The following is a 19,797-nucleotide window of genomic DNA, read 5'->3' as shown; positions in this document are numbered from 1 at the left end:
ATTTCTATGGTGTTTTACGAAATGATTCGAAAGTGTAACCGATATTTAAATAAGTTGAGAAACAAATATTTTCTGACTATCGTTGAATAGTCTTAACACGAACATGCTGTAAATTACTTGAGCATATAATTCAGAAGATTATAATTGTTTTTCGTAAAAAACCACTCCTTTTTTTTTCTGCGGCGCAACGCGGTTTCAGACATGGATTCCCCACCTTAACTCAGCTTGTGGGAACAATTCAAGATTTCGTCTCAGCTGATAATGAGCGCAGCCAAATAGATTCAGTTTTCTTGGATTTCGCAAAGGTGTTTGATAAGATTTCTGACTTAACTAATGAATACGCTTTGGGTTGTCCTGAAGAACAAACAGCTCTGCCATTAGTTAGAGTCATACCTATAACCACCTACCTCTCCTTGCAGATATAGGCTCATAGCCCTCACCAGCTGTCTTGCGAAATCTTTCGAAAGTGTCTTGAATATCAGATTAACCTTCGTGCTAGAAGTCCGTGACTTCTCGATGTTCATCAATGTGGTATTAAAAGGTCGTGCTCCACTACTGACCACCTAGTTCGTCTTGAAAACACTGTCCGAGAAGCTTTTGTACACAAACAACACTGTCTTGCAGCCTTTTTCGATTTAGAGAAGGCATGCGACACAGCCTGGAGGTTCGGGATTCTTCACGACCTGGCTGACCTTGGCATCTGTGGGAGGATGTGTACAGCCTAAAAGACTTCCTATCTAAGCGTTCATTTCGTGTTCGCCTAGGCTCAACCCTTTCGAGGAATTTCATTCAGGAAAATGGAGTACCTCAAGGATGCATTTAAAGCACCACTCTTTACTCTAAAAATGAATTTTATCAGCAAAATAGTCCCAAGGTCTATTATGTATTCCGTCCATTTAGATGATCTTGAGATAGCTTGCAGGTCCTCAAACATATCAACATGCGAACGTCAAGCCAAGGTAACGATAGGTGAACTGGCAACATGGGCGGATAGAAACGGCTTGCGCTTTTGCCCACAGAAAACGGTAGCCACCCTTTTCTTTCTCAACACTATACCTGCACGAAACCGAATTTACAATAAAAAATGAGCACATATTTCTTGATATAACTTTTAATAAAAAACTCACATTCATGCCTCGCTTAAACGCGTTGCAAAAGTAACTTCGATCTCTGAACATACTCAAACTCCTTGCACACAAACACTGGGGTTCTGACAGCGCAAGCCTTCCACAAATTTATCGCTTTGCGGTACGATTCTGCTTAGACTACGGTTGCATAGTCTACTGTTCAGCAAAGCCGTTATACTTGATACGACGTCACCCATGAACCGTCCGTATCTAGAAACCAATCAACCACGACTTGCAGACAAGAGAAGCATGCTCACATGCTCCTACATTCTAAAATTTAGTTCACTACGAAAACATATCTGTTATCCAATAGCTAGAAGTTGCCCATCTAGAACACATTATCTGGCATTGGGCAAAGACGAGGCCCTCTACCTCCATGGTACAATTTCACTTTAATCTACGATTTGACTCCCACTAAGTTTCGTAAAATACATAATCCACGACTACATATACAAGAATTTCTTGCACTCGAAGAAAAATACAGTGGTTTCACGGACTTCTAGACGGGTGGTTCAAAAACAGATGTTTAAGTTGGAAGCGCAATGGTACGAAAGAATTCGACAGAAACAGTAAGACTTCCACAGCGCTCATCCATCTTCACTGCCGAATGTTACGCCGTCGCTGTAGCCATTGAACAAGTACTAAACGAGAACCACACAAACAGTATTATTTACACAGACTCCCTATAGTTTACTTACTGCTCTCCACCCTAGAAATGCAATCACTCCTATACTTGGTGACATCATACACAACATTGTAACAGCCACAGCTCGAAGACAAAACATTAAACTCTGCTGGGTCAACGAGAGAACAGACTTGTGCGCTGCTCAACCTCGTGGCAAGCAGGTAAAGAAAGTAAACATGCCCTATAACGGTAGCATGAACACAGTACACCGTAAAATAAGAAAAAAAAATAGCAGTCTGCTTGGAACAACGAAGTAAATAACAAACTACACTTGGAAAAACCAGTTCTGGGTCATTTGAAGTCTTGCACACACCAAATTATTAAAAGAAATACAACCACAGAAACTCGACTCGTGATTTGTAATTATATTTTTTAGAGATATCTCATGTGTCATTGTTATCAGTTAGCCCAACAATTGATACCAAAGGCGACGAGTAACATACATTGCACGCTAGCTATCGTCACTTACGTCTCAGGAGGTCCACTGTGAAGGAGCAAACGAATGAATGCGGAAAAGAATCGCTCGAAAATACGTCCCCTGCTGCGGAGCTACAGAGCGGCAAAAGTGAATCTTAAGCTTTTTTAAATTCCGTTTTTCTCGAACATAATGTACTGGAATTTTGCCGTTCAAGCAGAAACTCAGGTGTCGGCAGTAAAGGGGCTTTAGCCTTTCCTGTCAAATCTAACATATGTCGACCACAACAGCAGTTCCTTGACGTCTTCAAACCTGAGGTAAAGGTCGCAGTACGAGCGTTATTCAAAGCACATTTCTCGGGTCTAAGTTTTCTCATGAACAAACAAGAATATTTTGCAGCGACTGGTCCAACAGTTATTTCTCTATGCCCTGCCTCTGTGCTAAGTGCTACGGGTCTGTATGCCACAAGGAACATTGAACAACGTCTACTTGCGCATATTTAGTCAAGGACACTCGCGGCAGGATACATAAGTGAATCAAAGAGATAGATAAATAGGAGGAGGGAAAGGCAGGGATGTTAACCAGAAAGGGGTTCTGGTTGGCTACCCTGCACTGGGGAAGAGGAATTACGGGACTGAAAGGAGGAAGAGAGAAGGGGAGAATCGCAAAACGCACACACACGCACAACGCTGTCACAATTTGTCACTCAATCCAGTGAATCAAAATTACAAATAAACTCACGGTGAAGCGCGAGCAACTTATTTGGCCGCTGGTAGTTGGAAGTTGATTTACACAAAGCCGCTAACATGGAAGCTTGCTCAGGGCGCCCATATTGCTACAGAGTTCTTTAAAGGTGGCTACGTGGGAGTACAGTGAGCGCTATGAACTTTCAGAGGAACTTAGGATGCACACCCAACGTGTGGTTTTTATTTTTTCAAAACACCATTAAGGATAGATGTGCATTACTTATGCATGGAGTCTAACGAAGTTGCCGAGGGAAATTGTGCATCCCCGATGTGTTTGAACAGGGAAACTAGAATTTCGCCGGAGCGAATCATCCACCTATACTGTTGCCAGAAGGAGGAGACATCATTGTCTAAATGTGATCTGGAGCTGCGAGGTCAATGTTACCACGCCGTTGCTCGAGTCATCGCTGCCCCTGGGTTACACGCGCACCGCATAGGATTACACGCTTTGTTGGCGGTGCGTCGGCGCAACCCACTCCCGTAGCGGGCAACGACGCTGCGAGAGATGCGTCACATTCGGCCGTCTCTGGGCGCGCCGCTAAGCACACGCGCCATCTGCGCGCGCTCAGACTGATTGCACCGGGTCTTATTTACGACCTTAGCACTGTCACACTGCGCCCGCAGTCCTTCGGGGGAACGGTGACGTCACTAGTGCCATTCCGGAACAATGCGTTACTCATGCTCTATACGCGCTGGTTAGCGACACCTGGCTTGCGATGCATAATTTAAAGTTATTTTTATTAGATTTTTTCATGGCTTTCACAAGAGACGCCGCGCTATCCGATGGATAACCATCCGAAGAATACTACTTCCTTGTGAAGCTCTAAAATGAAAAAGAAAAACGAATCACTACTGTCGGCAGTCAAGTTCTGCATAAGTTAGAACACAGCAGGCTTCTTGAACCTCAGGTTGATATTTCGTCGGACTCGGCAACTCACAGTTCATCGTCGCCACCATCCTCCGTCGCAGCAAAAAGTTCCAGCTTTGCATTGGTGCCCTCAAAAGCTGCGCTCCATCTAATGACATTGCTCCGCCCAGGTGGCTCAGTGGTTAGGGCGCTCGGATACTGAGCCGGAGTTTCCGTGTTCGAACCCGACCGCGGCGCCCACGGGCTGTGCGATGTCAGTGCACGTTATAGATCCCCACGTGGTCCAAATTATTCCGGATCCCTTCACTACGACACCTCTTTCTTTTGGTTAACTGGCGTTGAAAACGTTGCAGACTCCGTTGATTTTGAGGAAAGGAAGGGCACATAACTGCCTCTCTAAGTCAGTGGACAACTCAATCGCACTTTGAGGTAGGTGGCGGTGCTGTCCACCTGAAAAAACCTGCTTTCGCACAATATTTCGTGCTTAGGAATGCTAAACAGGCAACTTTTTTTCCTTTTTTTTAACAGTTCTCTAAGAGAAACTAAAGTAGAACCGTCAACCACTTTTTGGTGTGTTTCAATGTTGAAACGCAAGGAACACGATCTGTTATTTTGCATACCACTGGAAGAAGGTAACTTTAACGGTTGCAGTTTGTGAATTTGGTGTCATATCGCTGTGTTCTCGTGTGTCGTGATGCGCGATTCTTGATCTCTGCTGCATTTGCGATTCGCAAGGCGAAGTTTAAAAGAAGCGAAACGGGGGGTCGATGAACGAATCAACAGACCTGCACGGAAAAGACGAACTGGTTTAGTCGTGGCTGCGTCCCTCCGTAGCTGCCTTGCCATTTACTGATGTTTGGTATCGCTTCGGAATAGTTCCATGGTTGGCCGAGTTTCTCTCGAGCGTGCGTAAGCATAAACAATTCCTATCGCCTTGCTGTAGGCAGAGATTCGGTGGTAGTTCGCTTTTGCTCTTTTAAGCATGACGTCTGCCGACCTAACCTAACTGGGTTAACTCGGTAATATTTTTTCTCTACGTGATGCCTACACTTGTTGCGATGAATCAAGTTTTGCTCTTCGGACACCACACCACCGACGCGTGAGTTTCCTTACATCGAAGAGATCAGTTCGCTGAAGGGCACCGCGCGGGCCAATCGTCCAATACATCTTGGGTGCTCGGGAACATTTACTTGGATTGACATTTAAGCTTTGTCGTAGTCTAGAAATGTTCGTTTTTCCGTGGATGTCGTCGCGGCAGCTGGAAGTCCTACTTTCCAGAAATTTCGAATTAGGCGCCACTGACGAACATGTTGGGCCTACTGGTTTATCTTTAGCTTTTCTGCATTGCATTCACTTGCCAGCTCACGCTCCATTAACAAAGACGCGCTGCATGTCTTCAGGCGGAACCGCATGGCGCGTTTTCCGCGAGCGAAAAACGCGACGCGCGGTGGACGCCCGCGTTGCCGTCAACGCGCGAGCACCCGCACGAAAAAAGGGGAGCGGCGCCTCCGCGGCGCGTTTTCCGGGTTGCCAGACAACGTAACTCCCAACGACATGAATTGTCCCTGCTACCGCATATGTAATATGCCCTTAAACTTACACAACACTGCAACAGAAATAATCTAAGTGTAATTACACAACGACATTTTTTTCCGAAGTATATTTATCAAGCTTAATTTCAAGCAGGAAGAGTGTGTGCGAAACTGCGACTATGTACTTTCTGCATGCCAAGAGGCCGCTGCTTGTTTACAACTCGACATAGAAAATGGAGTGTCGGGCGCTTACTACAGAGCAGAAGAGGCGGTCGCGTATATCCCACAGGACGCGACGCCTCTCCACTTCCGTGATAAGGGCCTCGTTGAAGACTGCTTTCTCCATTTTCGATGAACACGATGCGCGCACGAAACAGTAGCACGTGTTTTTCACGTGCGCGCCGGTTCTGCAGAGCGAAAAAAAAAATGCGCCGAAGAGGTTCCGTCGAGATGCGCAGAGAGTAGGGCCATCTAGCGGCAAAACCAAAAAGCCAAAAATGCCACGTGACCAAATACCACGTGACTTACTTGAAATCTGATTGGCGGACGCGCCCCGGACGCGCCGCGCGAGGCGTTTTTTTCTACTCCGAGTAGGAGCACGCGGCGGCGCGATTTCGTGACGGATCATACTGGGCACGCGTCAAAATGACGCGCGCGTCCCACCATCCGCGCGTCAATCGCGCCTGAAATCGCGCCATGCGGTTCCGCCTTAAGATCACAAGAACTTGAACAAAGTGTAAAAGGTATTGGTCATTGGATTTCTGAAAATTACCGAGGGCACTTACGTGCAAGTACTTCGAAAATGTTGCAAATCTATGCCAACTATTTTCCTATTCTGCTGTAATTTAATTCTAATTCTATTCTAATTCTTTTCTATATCTTTGCGGTTGGTGCAGTTTTAAGTATTTTGATGACGTCACACCGTTTCAGCCAATCGCGAGTCCTGTATCACCGCCATTTTTTAGGCGACGCCAGGATTTTGTATCGATGAGCCATCTAATGCCTTTACATTACTAAGTATTTGCCCGCAGGGATCTCTCTCTCTTTTAAGGTCTAGGGAAATTTCTTGACAAGCAGCCTACATTGTCGTGTGATCGTAATTCTCACCGTCGCATGCATACGCCTCTCCATGAGGGGGGTCAAAGTTTCTTATGCGGGAGGTGCTGAGTTCGATCCCCAATGCCACCGTGTACCACCGGTGATACAATGGGTGCAATCTTTCCCCTGGTCTGGTGCTCGGCTTCTTTAGGGTGAAATGCTTGGGAAATGGGTCTTTGACCCCGCGTTGATTATACAGCTAATAATAGTTCCTTCCCTTTAGACGCAGGGGAGTATACGGAACGAGGTTATTTGTCCGCACCGCGCCCTGCCTCTTATGGATGGGTGCACCTGGGCCCCAGCTATAGTAAACAGTTTTAACCCTCCATTTGGGATAGATTGCATACCACGAAAAGACGACTCCGTATTAGCGAATACTGGCAAGCTTGGAGTGCCGCTCGATTCAAGGCGAAAAATAAATTGCCTTCAGGCGCTTAATATGCTTTGCACTATTGAGTTACCAAATCACTGGCACGTTTTACTATGTTCTGTTGTAATGTGCGCTTTGGCGAATTTAGGATCTTGTGTATCATCGACCGCTAAAAGTTTACAGAATCGGGTGTGCGAGAAAAAATTATTTCGAGGCAGTCACCCAAGTCAATCGCCTCAAATGTTTGAAGTTCATTACTATGAATTCAGGAGAGACACTTCTAGTTCCCTTGGCTGCTACAAGGTGGCGCATGCTGCAACATTAGAAAATAGCGCGCTGACATCATGCGAAAACAAAATTGCGGCAACAGTACATATTAGATCACGTGTCTTCGCGGTTCGCAAGTAGCACCTGTGCAACACTCGGCCACAGAGCAACGAACACGCGACAACGGACAGGTTGGCTTTTGACCATATACTGCTCAGGATTAGTTTGCTCTTTTCTGAAAATGTCAACTTTGTGCACTTTTCTTCGTTCTTCTGACAAAAAAAAAAAACAACCTTTAAGAGTAGAAAGCTCGGTCCCTCCTATTTCTGTTTCCGCTATTTAAAAGCGATTGAAGGAGCAGATTCTTGATAAATCAAGTTTACGTCTCCCAAAACACCTTCGAATTTGGGCCGTTTCCACAGACTACCACTATTAACACTTTGAAGGGGGTGAGAAGAAAATCTCTATTCTGCACTAGGACGTCACTGCCTTCAGATGCTCTGAAAGATAACCAAAAAATCTGAATCACGTGAAAAAATCCAGGCCGATATCTCTGTGACTAGTTATTGGAAAATACCTGCCGCCTCCCGTTGAAGCGATAAAGGCTTCTAGGCTTAGCTGCACTGCTGGGCGCTCTCCAGACTCTCTGGTAATGATGTGGGAACGAGCACGCTCAATCAGATGGCAGCGTTATAGGGCAGCTGGGTCGCGAGGCTGCGCGACAATAATTTCATTTTTTTTCCCGAGGACATGCTTCCCTTAAACTTATATGGCGGACAGTACGCTCTAAGTACGAAATGAGTAAAAAAGGAAGTAAGCTATCCTCTAGCGCGCTCCCTTGAAGGAGCAGGGTCACTGCCCAAGCCATGGGGGAGATTTCTAGCCCAAAAATACAGTGTACTTATGGTTGCCAAAGGAAACAAATTTCCTCTTCAAAACAAGCGAAGTTCTAGCAGTTGCAAGGATATTAACCGAGGTTTCAATCTCCTCTATTTGCTAACCTCAGGGCCATCGCTGCCGGATTTAAAAACGTCCTGCCATTGCTAACTGCATCAACTTGATATATTTTGCAATGGGAATATAGCCCCGTAGCAAAGAGTAAGCATTCCGCATATTTATTGCTCGAAATCTATTCGAACTGAGGCATTATCATCATCATCAGCCTGACTTTGCCCAGTGGAGGACAAAGACCTCTCCCATATCTTTCCAATTAACCCTGTCCTTTGCCAGCTGCGGCCACCTTATGCCCGCCAACTTCCTAATCTCATCCGTCCACCTAACCTTCTGCCGCCCCCTGCTACGCTTGCTTTCTCTTGGAATCCGTTCCGTTACTCTTAAGGATCAGCGGTTATCCTGCCTTCGCATTACATGCTGTTACGTTTCGAAATATACTGAGCTTCGAGACAGTGGTTGTGAGATGGACGTCCGCTTGTCTGGTAAAATTCCTCCCGGCTGCTCCCATTGATTCGCGGTGCTCTAACGTTCCAATTTCTTGTGTGCATCTAGATGGCGGCGTTGAGATCGCCGTCCGCTTCCTGGGAGAGTTCATCGCGGCCATCCACTTGGGCCACAGTGGCATGGTATCGTGCGTCGGCGGTGCTCTGTGTGATTCACGGCGGACGCGTAAGTTGTTGTTTACAGCGAGCAACGGCGCCTGCATACTGGCAGTTCTAAAGAGTTTTCTCGTCTTCCTCTGTGCGCGGGTGCAGCTTCGGCATTCCGTTCCTACGGATAGCTGTAAAGTGCAAGTGTCTGTACTTTGGCACCACATGGGCCTCCTTCCAGGCTCGTCATCACTGCGGCAGGAGCAGCCCAGACAGTATTTTGCCGGAAGTGGCGAGAGCGTTTCGGGGACGTCCCTGTGGGCAGTTCAAGACGACTGGGCACGTGACCCAAACCACAGTGGTTGGACGCTTTTAACTGAACTAAATTCTCCAACTAGGGGCCTGGGGACAGGATACCTCTTTAAAAAGAGCGGCAGTGCTCACTTTCAGGACCGAATTCTTCTTGATCAACATGTGAATAAATATCTGTTAAGTTTGTCTATTCCTGGGCCCGTATCTGTATCGGCGTCAACAGCGATGTCCGAGTGCTTGCAGCCCGACTTTTGACTCGGCTCTTCCCTACCCGTCTAGTCCGCTTTCAGGGCAGACGCAACGCAACAATGCCCTGCCCAAGCCCATTTCTTCCTCTTGATTTGGACTACGATTAACTCGCGTTTGTTCCCTGACCCACTCTGCCATCGTCCTGTTTCTTAGGCAGCATACCCTGCGTCTAAAAAGGACTACGCTAGAAAATAGCTAACCCCCTTTTTACTCCGATATAGGCTTATTCGTGTACAGGTGCGGTGGGGGTGTGGAGCATGCTAAGGCTTTTTGACTCTCATTGCGCGTCGCCTAATGAGAATCGGAGTCATGAAATCTGGAGGCGACAGGTAATCTCTGATGCCGCACATTGCGATAGTGAAGCACAATGTTGCCAGACTTCTTCTCTGGCAGGCATGATTGCATTTACAACAGAACAGAGTGCTATGCTTACTTATTTACATGCCTGTAATTGCCTTGCAGCTTTCATGCGCACAGAGGAAGCTATCAATCTTAGCTATGTGCTGACTTTGCGCTATGCACTGGGCGGGTGCTCCCAGATCATGAATGGCAGTTTGCGAGTGTTCCTCAAGGGGAAAATGCATAACAGTTATAACTTGCCAGCTAGGGCTCACCTATGGCGTGTAAACTTGTAGGCTAATGAAAGTTGGGAGAAATTGAGGAAAGCTATGGGCTTAACGTTAACAAACACGAAGACAGCACAGTTTGTATGGGAACAAAAGCTAAGGAACGACATCTGGGTTGAAATCAACAAGTAAAAAGGGGCATGGGCAGGACATGCAATGCAATTTGAAGGTAAGCAAAGGTCCGTTAGGGTAACGGAGCGGATTCCAAGACTGGGCAAGTGGAGGGTTTGGAAGACAGTCGGGTAGCCGGATGAGATTAGGAAGTTTTCACGGATAAGATGGCAGTAGGTGTCACAACAGAGGGTTAATTGGAGGGATAACCCTTTGTCCGGCAGTGGCCGTAGTTATGCTGATTATGATTATTAATACTGTTATGTGATGATCTTTTGGAAATGGCCTTCACACGGCTAGCACTAAGAGAGACGCGCCGGAGTACTAGCTTTGCGCCGACGCCGCGTCATTTGACGTCAGAGATGAGGCGAAAGTAAAAAAAAATACCAATTTGCGTCGCGAGGGAGGGCTTTTGACGAGAGTCAGGGCGGTGACTGGTTCGTTCTTCTGCGAAGATTACGGACAAGAGACAGGCTACCCACGCTGACTTAAGCATCTCCTCGTGGTGACCTGTCATTTTCTTCTATGGGGCTTCCGCGTATTGCGTGCTTGATTGCTGTCACAACCTTGGTGGCCGCTAAAGGGCGTTGCGCAATGCATTCGCGCGAAGGCTGCTCTCTGTTTCTTTCGTGGATGCTAGAACTGCACGAGTCGCACACATTTGCTTGCGGCCTCACCTCCGCCTGTTGATATAGGTGGCTTTGATCGGTAGGGTCGAATAAAATACTGCCCGTGTGCGTTTTCGTGTCGTCTGCTGCGCGATGGAGACGCCTGCATGTGCACACGTGGGGAAAATTAAAGTGCAACTATATAGTATGTTTTGCGCGTGTGTTTGCGTCGTTTTGCTACAACCGTGCTGTCGGGACCATAAGTGATGTAAATCTAGAAGGAGCACCGCGGAGCGAAACGATCATGCTGTCATGCCTCTGGATCCACACGGTTACATGGTCGCCTGTTTCGACAGCAGGATCTCCCGGAAGGTGGCACAACTATTACAGACCTCAAGTAAAACACACCACGCTTGCTCGTGACCGCGGGTTGCGAGCCATTGCTGTCATGCAATGCCATTTATTTCGATTTGCCCAGCAGTCCATGACGACAGTATCACGCTGTTCTTTCAACAGAAGGTATAAGTTGATCTGCTGTGCGCTTCTGTGTGGTTCAAAAGGAAACGTCTCTAAAGGGGAATCTCAATTACACCGACGCCCAGAAACTGGCCCGCGCCAGTCGGGAAGTGGCCAGCTCATGCTTCGACGTCGTACTTGACTTTGCGTCTATAATTCTAGAGAAGTCGAAGGAAGCGTGCTTTCCGCTTGGGCCGCAGTGTTCTTACTTGTGTCGCTGCTCTTTCCTTCTACCCGACCCCTCTCCCACTGGTTTCCGGACTGAACTGTTGCGTTTGTTCCGGTGGTCACCACGCAGGCCTACTCGTACCTGGACACTCCGTACCCGGAGACCGACTTCCCGCCGGACATACGCGATGCCTGCCTCCGGAGGAGCTCCGTCGGCGCAGAGTGAGTCAGCATCTTTCCTGCCACGTGTGGGGCTGTTTGCCGCTTTAAAAGCGGACACTGAGGACAGCATCGACCCGCTTAGGTTTTGGAAAAAATCGATTGTTCGCCTATAAGGGAGTGTTCAGGTTTTTATTCGGCATCAGAAGATGCACCTGTTGCTGAGAAAATAGTGACGTTCCATGCCCTAACCGGAAATTCTCTAAATTAGCCCCAAAATTCCCTATTTCAGGAGGTGTTTCCCTAGAGCAGCTTGAAAACTGGGTCAACTTAAACGAAAAAGTGTGGCAATTTCGGTTTGTAATGTTCCCTGAAACTCTGTAAAACTTTGCTTTTCACCGAATTTTACCCCTGAAATTGCAAGAATAAAGAAAAATTTCCCGAGCAGAACATCGCTGAGAGGAAATTTTAGAAATAAAATTTTTGTCATGGCGCGGGATTGCAATAATTGAAGACATTAACGAAACGCACCCTGTGATTGCCGTTCGGAAGTGAATGACGATGTAGCCGAGCCTCAGTGGTCCACGGTGGGAGGTAACGATTCACCCTATTTAGCTTGCGAAAGCGGCGCGTCCTAACTACACCCAATACTTTTTTGTGCCTATCTAGCTTAAATAAGCCGCATTTTCAGGGATAGTAGCATTTTCGGGATTAAAATGCCATAGCCTATTAATAGAGGCCAACATCAGTCTTTCCTCAGTGTCCCTTTGCTTAGAACCCTGTGCTAGCTCGACGATCCCGCTCCTATCTTTTCTGCACAGAAGAAAAGGCCTTCGCCCTACAGCTGCACGGAGACATAAAGCATGACCCCATATGAAGCAAATAAAGGCGACGGACGCGAGCAGATAAAGCTATAGCTCGCGTGTCAGATGTCGTTCTGCTGTCCTTAATACGCCGTGGAATTCCAACTAGCCCTCCAGGTGCAACTTTACCATGCGAACACTGAAAACGCTGTCAAAGAGGCCTGTGAGGTTTCGACATAGATGACACGCAGACAGTGACAGAGTACAGCAGCCTTGAAGGAGGCGTTTAAATTCTGTGCAGCACCTCCAGCATGCCAACGTCTTCTGGGCACCTCCCCAGCACTTCTGTCGCGTGTTGCTTTATTCAGGTCCTGCTTTTGCTCCATGTGGGCACAGCTAGGGGCAAAAAGTATGCATGATCTGACCCAGCCCCCCTGATTTGTGAATGTTTAGGAAATAGACCTGTCCCAATTGTTCGAGAAAACACCCAAATTTGGACTTCTCACTGCTTCGTCGATAAGGACCCTCACTTCAGGACTTCCTGGGTGGCATTCAAGGACCCATGCATGCTGCGAGAAGTGTAACGTTAATTGTGTTTAAACACGTGAAGAAACTGCTTTGCTTTAATTTTTTATACCGAAGTCGAGGTTCCCTGTCACTTGATGTAGTGTTGTTGATTTCTGCTTTTTGACAGTTTTGTCAAGAAAAGACCTGTCCATATATTTGTGGCAGTTTATTCTTCCAGTTACGGATTGAGTATTCCGGCATTCTGGTTATAGACGTAATGCCAGACTACTTTTAAGACCAATAAGTTAACAAATATTAGAAGCCTTTCTGGTTAACTTGTTTATGAGCACGAAAAGGATAAGAAAATCATTAAATGATACATGTAAGCTTGACAAGTGTTACTATGCAAATATGCCTCAGTGGAGAACAGAGAACGGCTCATTTGGTTTGAGTTTTTTTTTTGTTCACAGCTTCTTCTCAAGGAAAACATTTTTTTTGTGACTGAATTTCTGTGAGAAATCTTAACCCCTTAACTCTCCCGGCGCTAAATAGCTAAAGAAACGTATTCACCACTTGTTCAATATGGCCGGGCATTGCGCACGCATGACAGGGAGTGCGCTGCAAGGCGCTCCGCGTCAGTTCGGATCACCCGGGGTTGTTCGAAGTGCAGCGAAACCAGAGCACGAACTGACTCTCCGCGCAGCTGAATCTGAGCCGGTGCTTCCGATTCCCATGGTCGTGGGCGCCCGCCAGATGGTACGCCGGAGATTGATTCAGTATGTGCCACGAAGCGCTTGCCTAAAATCTGCGCGCGTACCAGATACACTACTGCGCCGGAACAAAAACAAAACAGGAACAAGCGTAAACGTGACCGTACTCGGTCATTCTATCTCAGCGCCTCGTGGCGAATTCCGCGGCGACCAGGTCTTCATTCCCGAAGAATTACACGGTGGCTGCGTCGTCAATGACAAGGAAGCAGAAAAGAAAGAAAAAGGCGCCACAAACAGGCACAAAATCCCGAGCCGCGTAGCGATGCGTCAGTGCGCGGAGCGCGGAAAAGCCGTGCTCTGCGGGTCAATGTCACGGTGCCCGGAGGGAACGACTCCACGGTTCGCCACGTTAATGACCCGACCGGCCCGCGTGCCGCGCGCGCTATAAACGCATACCCGACGAAGGATAACAAAAAAGAAAACTACCAAGAAGGAATCTGGAGAGAAGAGATCGCAGCGGCGGTTGTTATGGCTGCTTGCGGGCTCCGGAGGCATTAATAGCATGCGCGCCCTCGGGCGATCGTGAAGGAAGGCGTTTTCTTCTTCTCGTGCCACTTCTCGGAGCAAACAGGGTCTCTGTGATCGCGAAGGTTGTGTATGCTTTCTGAGGCGGGATTTCCAGACTTTGCTGACACGCAGAAAACGTGTTGGGTTGCCCCCTCCCGTCTTTCTTTCTGATTTCTTTATTTCCCTCCTCGTGTTCCCGGTGCAGCGTCCGCGCAGCCAAAGTGGTGGTGGTCGGCGACGTCTCCGTCGGCAAGACCTGCCTCATCACGAAGTGAGTGCAATTCTCCACTTAACTCGCCCCGCAGTGACGACGAGAGGATGTTTTTACTCAGTGGGGGCACACTGATCGCCGTTGCACGCAACCGTGGGGGATTGTCCGCACACGCACGCAGAATTTCGCTCCTGGGGGCGCGAGTGGTGAAAGTTTGGAGGCGTTCCACGAAAGGCAACCACTTCGGTGCAAAATGTAGGGACCGAAAGGGGGGAGGGGACACACCGATTCTGTACGAGGAGCTGTACTTTCCGTTTCGGAACGACCACTCACGAATGTGTACGTAATGTGAACATATTACCGTGTATACGGTGGCAGAGACGTACCTGTAGATTTCGGTCACCTCACGTCACGGGCACCATGATGGAGCAGCGACCATTGCAGATCGCGCATTGCGATCGGTAGGAGGTGGTGATCAGAAAAAAGAATCGCAGGTTGTCGTCGTGTCTCTGATCTTAACGTTTGCGGTAGCCATGACATCAGTGCAAGCCATCTATATGTTTCTGCGAAGCCTCGTTCGTTCTCGACTTTGTTTTTTATTACTGCGCCTGCCTGTGAGTGATTTCAAGTAAACTGAGGTAAATTGAGTTCTAAGTATCAAACGTTGTTTTCAAGCCGCTTTAACGGCTATCACAACAGGATGCGGGAAAGGGGGATGAGAGGAATCGTTGTCAACGGATGGAGGTGGCTGCTGTCCACAGACAGTTACACCGACTTTATTGGAAGCGAACGTGAAAACATCGTACATGTCGAACTTTCGGGCGATATGTTCGCTGTTGTGAGTTGAGTACGTGCAGGCACCAGATAGGTTTTTTTTTCTTATTTCATATTTTTTTTTTGCTCATGGAGCAAAGTTTCGCTGCTGAAGGAGCGTTCGTTTCAGGCCGCCACGGCCGTGTAAGAGATTTTGGGTCTACAGAAGCAGCGCTTATGTGCCTCTTCTTAAAATACGCTTATTAAAACTTGGAGGGAATATCAGGGCACTGAAGCTGCTGCCGTAGCCGAAACGTAGCCGTAGCCGGGACAAGCAAACGGGTTTAAAAGGTCTTATTTCATTTCCTGTGTGGACAGTTTCTGGTGCTTATTTGGATTCACTGAAGAGCCAATAAAACAATGTCTGTTACAAAGAGCGAGTTTTAGAGGCCTGCAAACTCCCCAGAAGCGCTTTCGACGACTTACTAAGGGCACTCTTCCTGCGTCCAAGCGGAATTAAAAACGGCGCCAAGAAGCGATAGTGTTTTCAGGGGCGGAATCTATGCTGTGACGCCAGAAGAGCTGTTGACCGTTTTGGACTGAAGTAATGCAGCGGTTCCATACAATTTCTTTTTCAATTGTTTTCGGGCCTTTGTCAGTGTCTTAATCGACTCGAATATTTCCTTACCACTGGGGTTGCCACTGTGCGAGGCGGATGGCGGGGATAGAGTAGAACCGGAAGGGTCGTTTTATTATGATGGACATGGTGCGGCAGTTCTATGAGAGCATGTTTCTTTGAACGCGATGAACTTGGAGTGGTCTCCATTGTCGCACAAAGGGTGGTTCCTTATAATTAGAATGAGTATACTGCGAAGTAAGTTTTTCGTGCAGGTACTATCAAGCTTAATTGTAACTGCAATACACGTAATCTCACAGTCAGACCACAATGCAGGGCAAAGCACGAAGCAGCCCCGCCGATCGGCAGCATAGTGGCAGTCGGTTCTTTCGTCATCATAATCATCATTATCATCATCATCATCAACCTGACTACGCCCACTGCAGGGCAAATGCCTCTTTCATATCTCTCCAATTAACCCTGTCATTGTGCCAGCTGCGTCCACCCTATCCCCGCAAACTTCGTATCTCATCCGGACCTTCTGCCGCCCTCTGCTACGCTTGCCTTCTCTTGGAATCTAACTAAGGACCAGCGGCTATCTTGCCTTCGCATTACGTGCCCTGCCCAAGCCCAGTTATTCCTCTTGATTTTGACTAGGATGTCATTAACCCGCGTTTGTTTCCTCACCCACTCTGCTCTCTTCCTTTCTCTTAACACATGTGGCTGTTCTTTCAAACCAGTTTAAAAGGTGGAAAGAAAGCAGGCTTAAACGGTTGATTAAATTATAAACATTTCCAAGGCAAAAAAATAATACATTTGCAGTATCTTCCAGCAATAATGACCCTTCACATGACACTCAATCCTATTCATAGAACAATATATCACTCCAGACGACATAGCCAGTCTGCACAAAGAGCTGCGAAGTTTGAACACAGTGTGGTGCTGCCGTCGGCTCTAGCCTGACTGTATTTGCCAGTTTAAAACATAGAATCCTGCCAAAACCGCTATTTCTGACCTCGTTATCGTCATCACAAAGAAATAGCTGTAAGAATATGGCAATGTTTTCTTTATGATTGCTTCCCTGCCGCTTTAGAGGGTTAAATTTGACATCCGGGCGTACAGCGCCAGCAGTGATGCTTTATTTCGTATTTATTTCTGTACTTTACAGACTCGAAACATTTCGCACAGGCGAGGGCTGTTGCACGATTCAGTTGAGCACTTGACAGCATCGCGACGAAGCGGCAACTATATGATCACTTCTAAGTGCAGCAAATTATCGGACGTCCATTTCCATATGGGGTGGTTTCTCTAAATTCACAAAAAATTACCGCTTCTACAAAGCTGTACGACGCGTGCCCAATAGTACAATAATTTTTTATTTGATTTGTTTCTTATCTACAGCCGAAAATGTGGTACCTTGAAATAAATAGTATGGCACCGCAATACTGAGCTCGTCAAACAAAATGGCGCAGTGAGGTCACTAGACGATGAAGCAGAATATCGACGTTCCATATTTTAGTGTACGTGAATGCTAGTACATTCATACTAATACACGCTTAGGTGCTACAGCCATGCTCGGTGACAGCGCTTCTTGGCAATGACAGAAAAAGTACAGAGGCGGAGCCTATGTAGCTCTGTCATTCCACCAGTAGTTCAACTTCAGGACGGGCGCCTAGCACGCTGCTCCATGCGTGGTATTTTCTGCGGCTGGAGCAGCTGGCGTCACCTATGCAAGCTTCTTGGAACCGCAAGCGTCTAGACAAGTATTTGTAGAGAAATAATTTTTTGCCGTTACCACCTATCATTGAAAATGCACATTTATGTTCTAAATGTGCCTTAAACAGCGAGTGTTAACAATATAACTTTTCTTTCGTCGTCATCTTTTATGGTGCTCTGCTCCCGACTGAAAAGCAAGACCTACTGAACTAGAGACCTGCACAGTTGGCACTGCTCCAGCGCGCACCTTCTAGTTCATGCCTTTTTCCGCTAGGGAAGGGCAGCTACGGGCGGCGTGGCGCTACAATTAACCTGTTGAGCAAGATGGCGTCGGTTATGTTACTTCGAGGATGTAATATTTTTGTCATTTGTCTACGTTTTGAGTATTCATCATTCATCCATTGCCTTAGCAAAGATGCCAAAAAGTCAACGGATTATTCACCGCTAGGATTTAAAGAAATGTCATATTTGCATGGTTCATTACTAGGTTTCAAAATAATAAGACAGGACAAATGCACTGGGAGGCAGTGAGGGGAGAGAAATAATTTGTCGAAAGCAGACGATGATGATGATCGTGACAGACTAACAGGTCAACCGAGCGCCCTCAACGGCCGAAAAGTTAACGAAAGTTGGCGCACGCAGTCCCATAGGACCCCGCCAAATGTGCAGGTCTCTAGTTCAGTAGGTCTTGCTGAAAATACGAGGGTTCTTTCCCGTCCGCGGCGATCACATTTCGAGGGAGGCGAAATTCTGGAGACCCCTGTACTGTGCGATGTGTTTGTGTGAGATAAATTATTTAATGAAAGGAAAGATGTAAAGGTCGGCCGGCGGTAAGGTGACCCTGGCCTGCTACTCTACACTAGGGGAGGGGGGAGAGGGAAAGTAAAAGGAGAGTTAGGGTGCGAATGGAGGGCGATAATGTACTATTAGAATGAACTGCGTGAAGTGGCCTGGGTTACAGAGGAGACCACGCACACACTGGATGGCACTCATCTCGCGTTGAGGACGTGTAGCAGATGCAGTTCACGTCTTCCACATGCATATGCATAGCATGCATATACACCAGTTCTCATTGCTCACACACCGCGCCCGGTTGCAGAGAAGAGCTCTGCACACTCTCATATCCCGGCACAAACGCGTATGCGCTTACGCACTATTGCACAATAAGCTGAAAGTGCACAGACACACGTCCCGGCACATACGCGTATGCACATGTTTGGTCCGCACTGCACATCCTGTAGACGCGCGCAGCACAGCACACGAAAGCATCACAGACGGAAGGTAGGTCTATTTCACATAAAGACCTGAAAACAGACTTTATCGCACACCAGCCGTCGATGTGCGATGTCACTGCACGTTAAAGAACCCCAGGTGGTCGAAATTGTTCGGAGCCCTCCTCTAACGGCGTACCTCGTAGTCTCAGTCACTTTGGACGTTAGATCCAATAAGCCATAAGCCATAAACAATAAATCAATATAATTTGTTTTAATTGTTACCCAATAACTATATTCGCTGCTTACGAAGAGCAGGCGTGTTTCGGTTCCGTAGCCTTGCCTCCATTGCCAAGAAAAGCTTTTGGTGCCTGTCCGCCCAACGTCAGTGTACAAGAAGCATCATCCGGTCTCCAGGTATATGCCACGCGAAACGCTGTACTGACTTTTGCGCTGACGGCTGCGTATGTGTAGTTGGTAGAAAGGCGTCAAGAGGGAAAAAAAAATCTCCCCATGCTTCTGCTCTAACGTGGTGTTTGTATTTCGTTGCAACTACTTATGAGTAGAAGTACCCACCTACCTTAACTTACAGAATGTGCCGTACCTTAAATAATAAGTTTATATCCGTGATTTCAGTGCAGCTGTTTTAAGAACAATCCTTTTACTTATACAATATACATTGGCAACCACCCTCATGTAACGCTTTCGGGCCTTCATGGTGCTGATATAAATACATCGGCTACTTCGTTACATCAGCACAATGTCAACCATTTACTAATATCTGTTGCATCTGTTGGAGGTCCATATTACACACGCTTCGAGTTCGCATGGTTAGTGTGTGGTGTCCTAAAAGTGTTCTCAATGCTCAGTCGAAATTTCCGCGTATTAGCGCTAATTTCTGGTCTATGTCAGGGCTTCTTGTTAATAACCGTAATTTCCTGTATACAATCCGGGGAATAGGCATATTTAAATGTTATTTAGCCCTTAGCGAACTACATATAAGTGCAGACGAAATGATATTTTTGCTTCCGTATCGCCAAATATGGCCCGAAATTCTCAACGATTTGCCAATTACGAGGCTTTCTGACACTTGCGCTGTGGGTGGACGTACATTTTCATGCGCTTGATGCACACATTGCGTCTGCCGGCTATATACTGGGTCTGGACAGTGTTATAAAAGATTGAGCATTGCCGACTATACAGCAGGTGCGCACTGTGTACCAGAAATTACGGTAGGTAAGCAGCGTGGTGCAGACGTCTATAACAGATATCTCTGGGAAATGCCAACGACGGCCTACTGAC

General features: G+C 47.2%; 1 protein-coding gene across 2 annotated transcripts in view; it reads left to right on the top strand.

Moving 5' to 3' along the window:
* The window catches only part of LOC144122021 (ras-related protein Rab-34-like), a 56,182-nt gene that overhangs the window by 13,303 nt on the left and 23,082 nt on the right, over positions 1–19,797 (top strand). Inside the window, exons 2-3 of one of the 2 annotated variants that reach the window (XM_077655531.1) lie at positions 11,373–11,464; positions 14,194–14,259. In XM_077655531.1, the coding sequence (XP_077511657.1) occupies positions 11,373–11,464; positions 14,194–14,259 (158 nt within the window). The remainder of the gene's footprint in view (positions 1–11,372; positions 11,465–14,193; positions 14,260–19,797) is intronic. The other variant, XM_077655532.1, reaches the window with a different exon arrangement.

Source organism: Amblyomma americanum, chromosome 2, assembly GCF_052857255.1.
Source record: "Amblyomma americanum isolate KBUSLIRL-KWMA chromosome 2, ASM5285725v1, whole genome shotgun sequence".
NCBI lineage: Eukaryota > Metazoa > Arthropoda > Arachnida > Ixodida > Ixodidae > Amblyomma > Amblyomma americanum.
The sequence above is the reverse complement of the archived record's forward strand: the minus strand, read 5'-3'. Positions and strand labels throughout refer to the sequence as shown.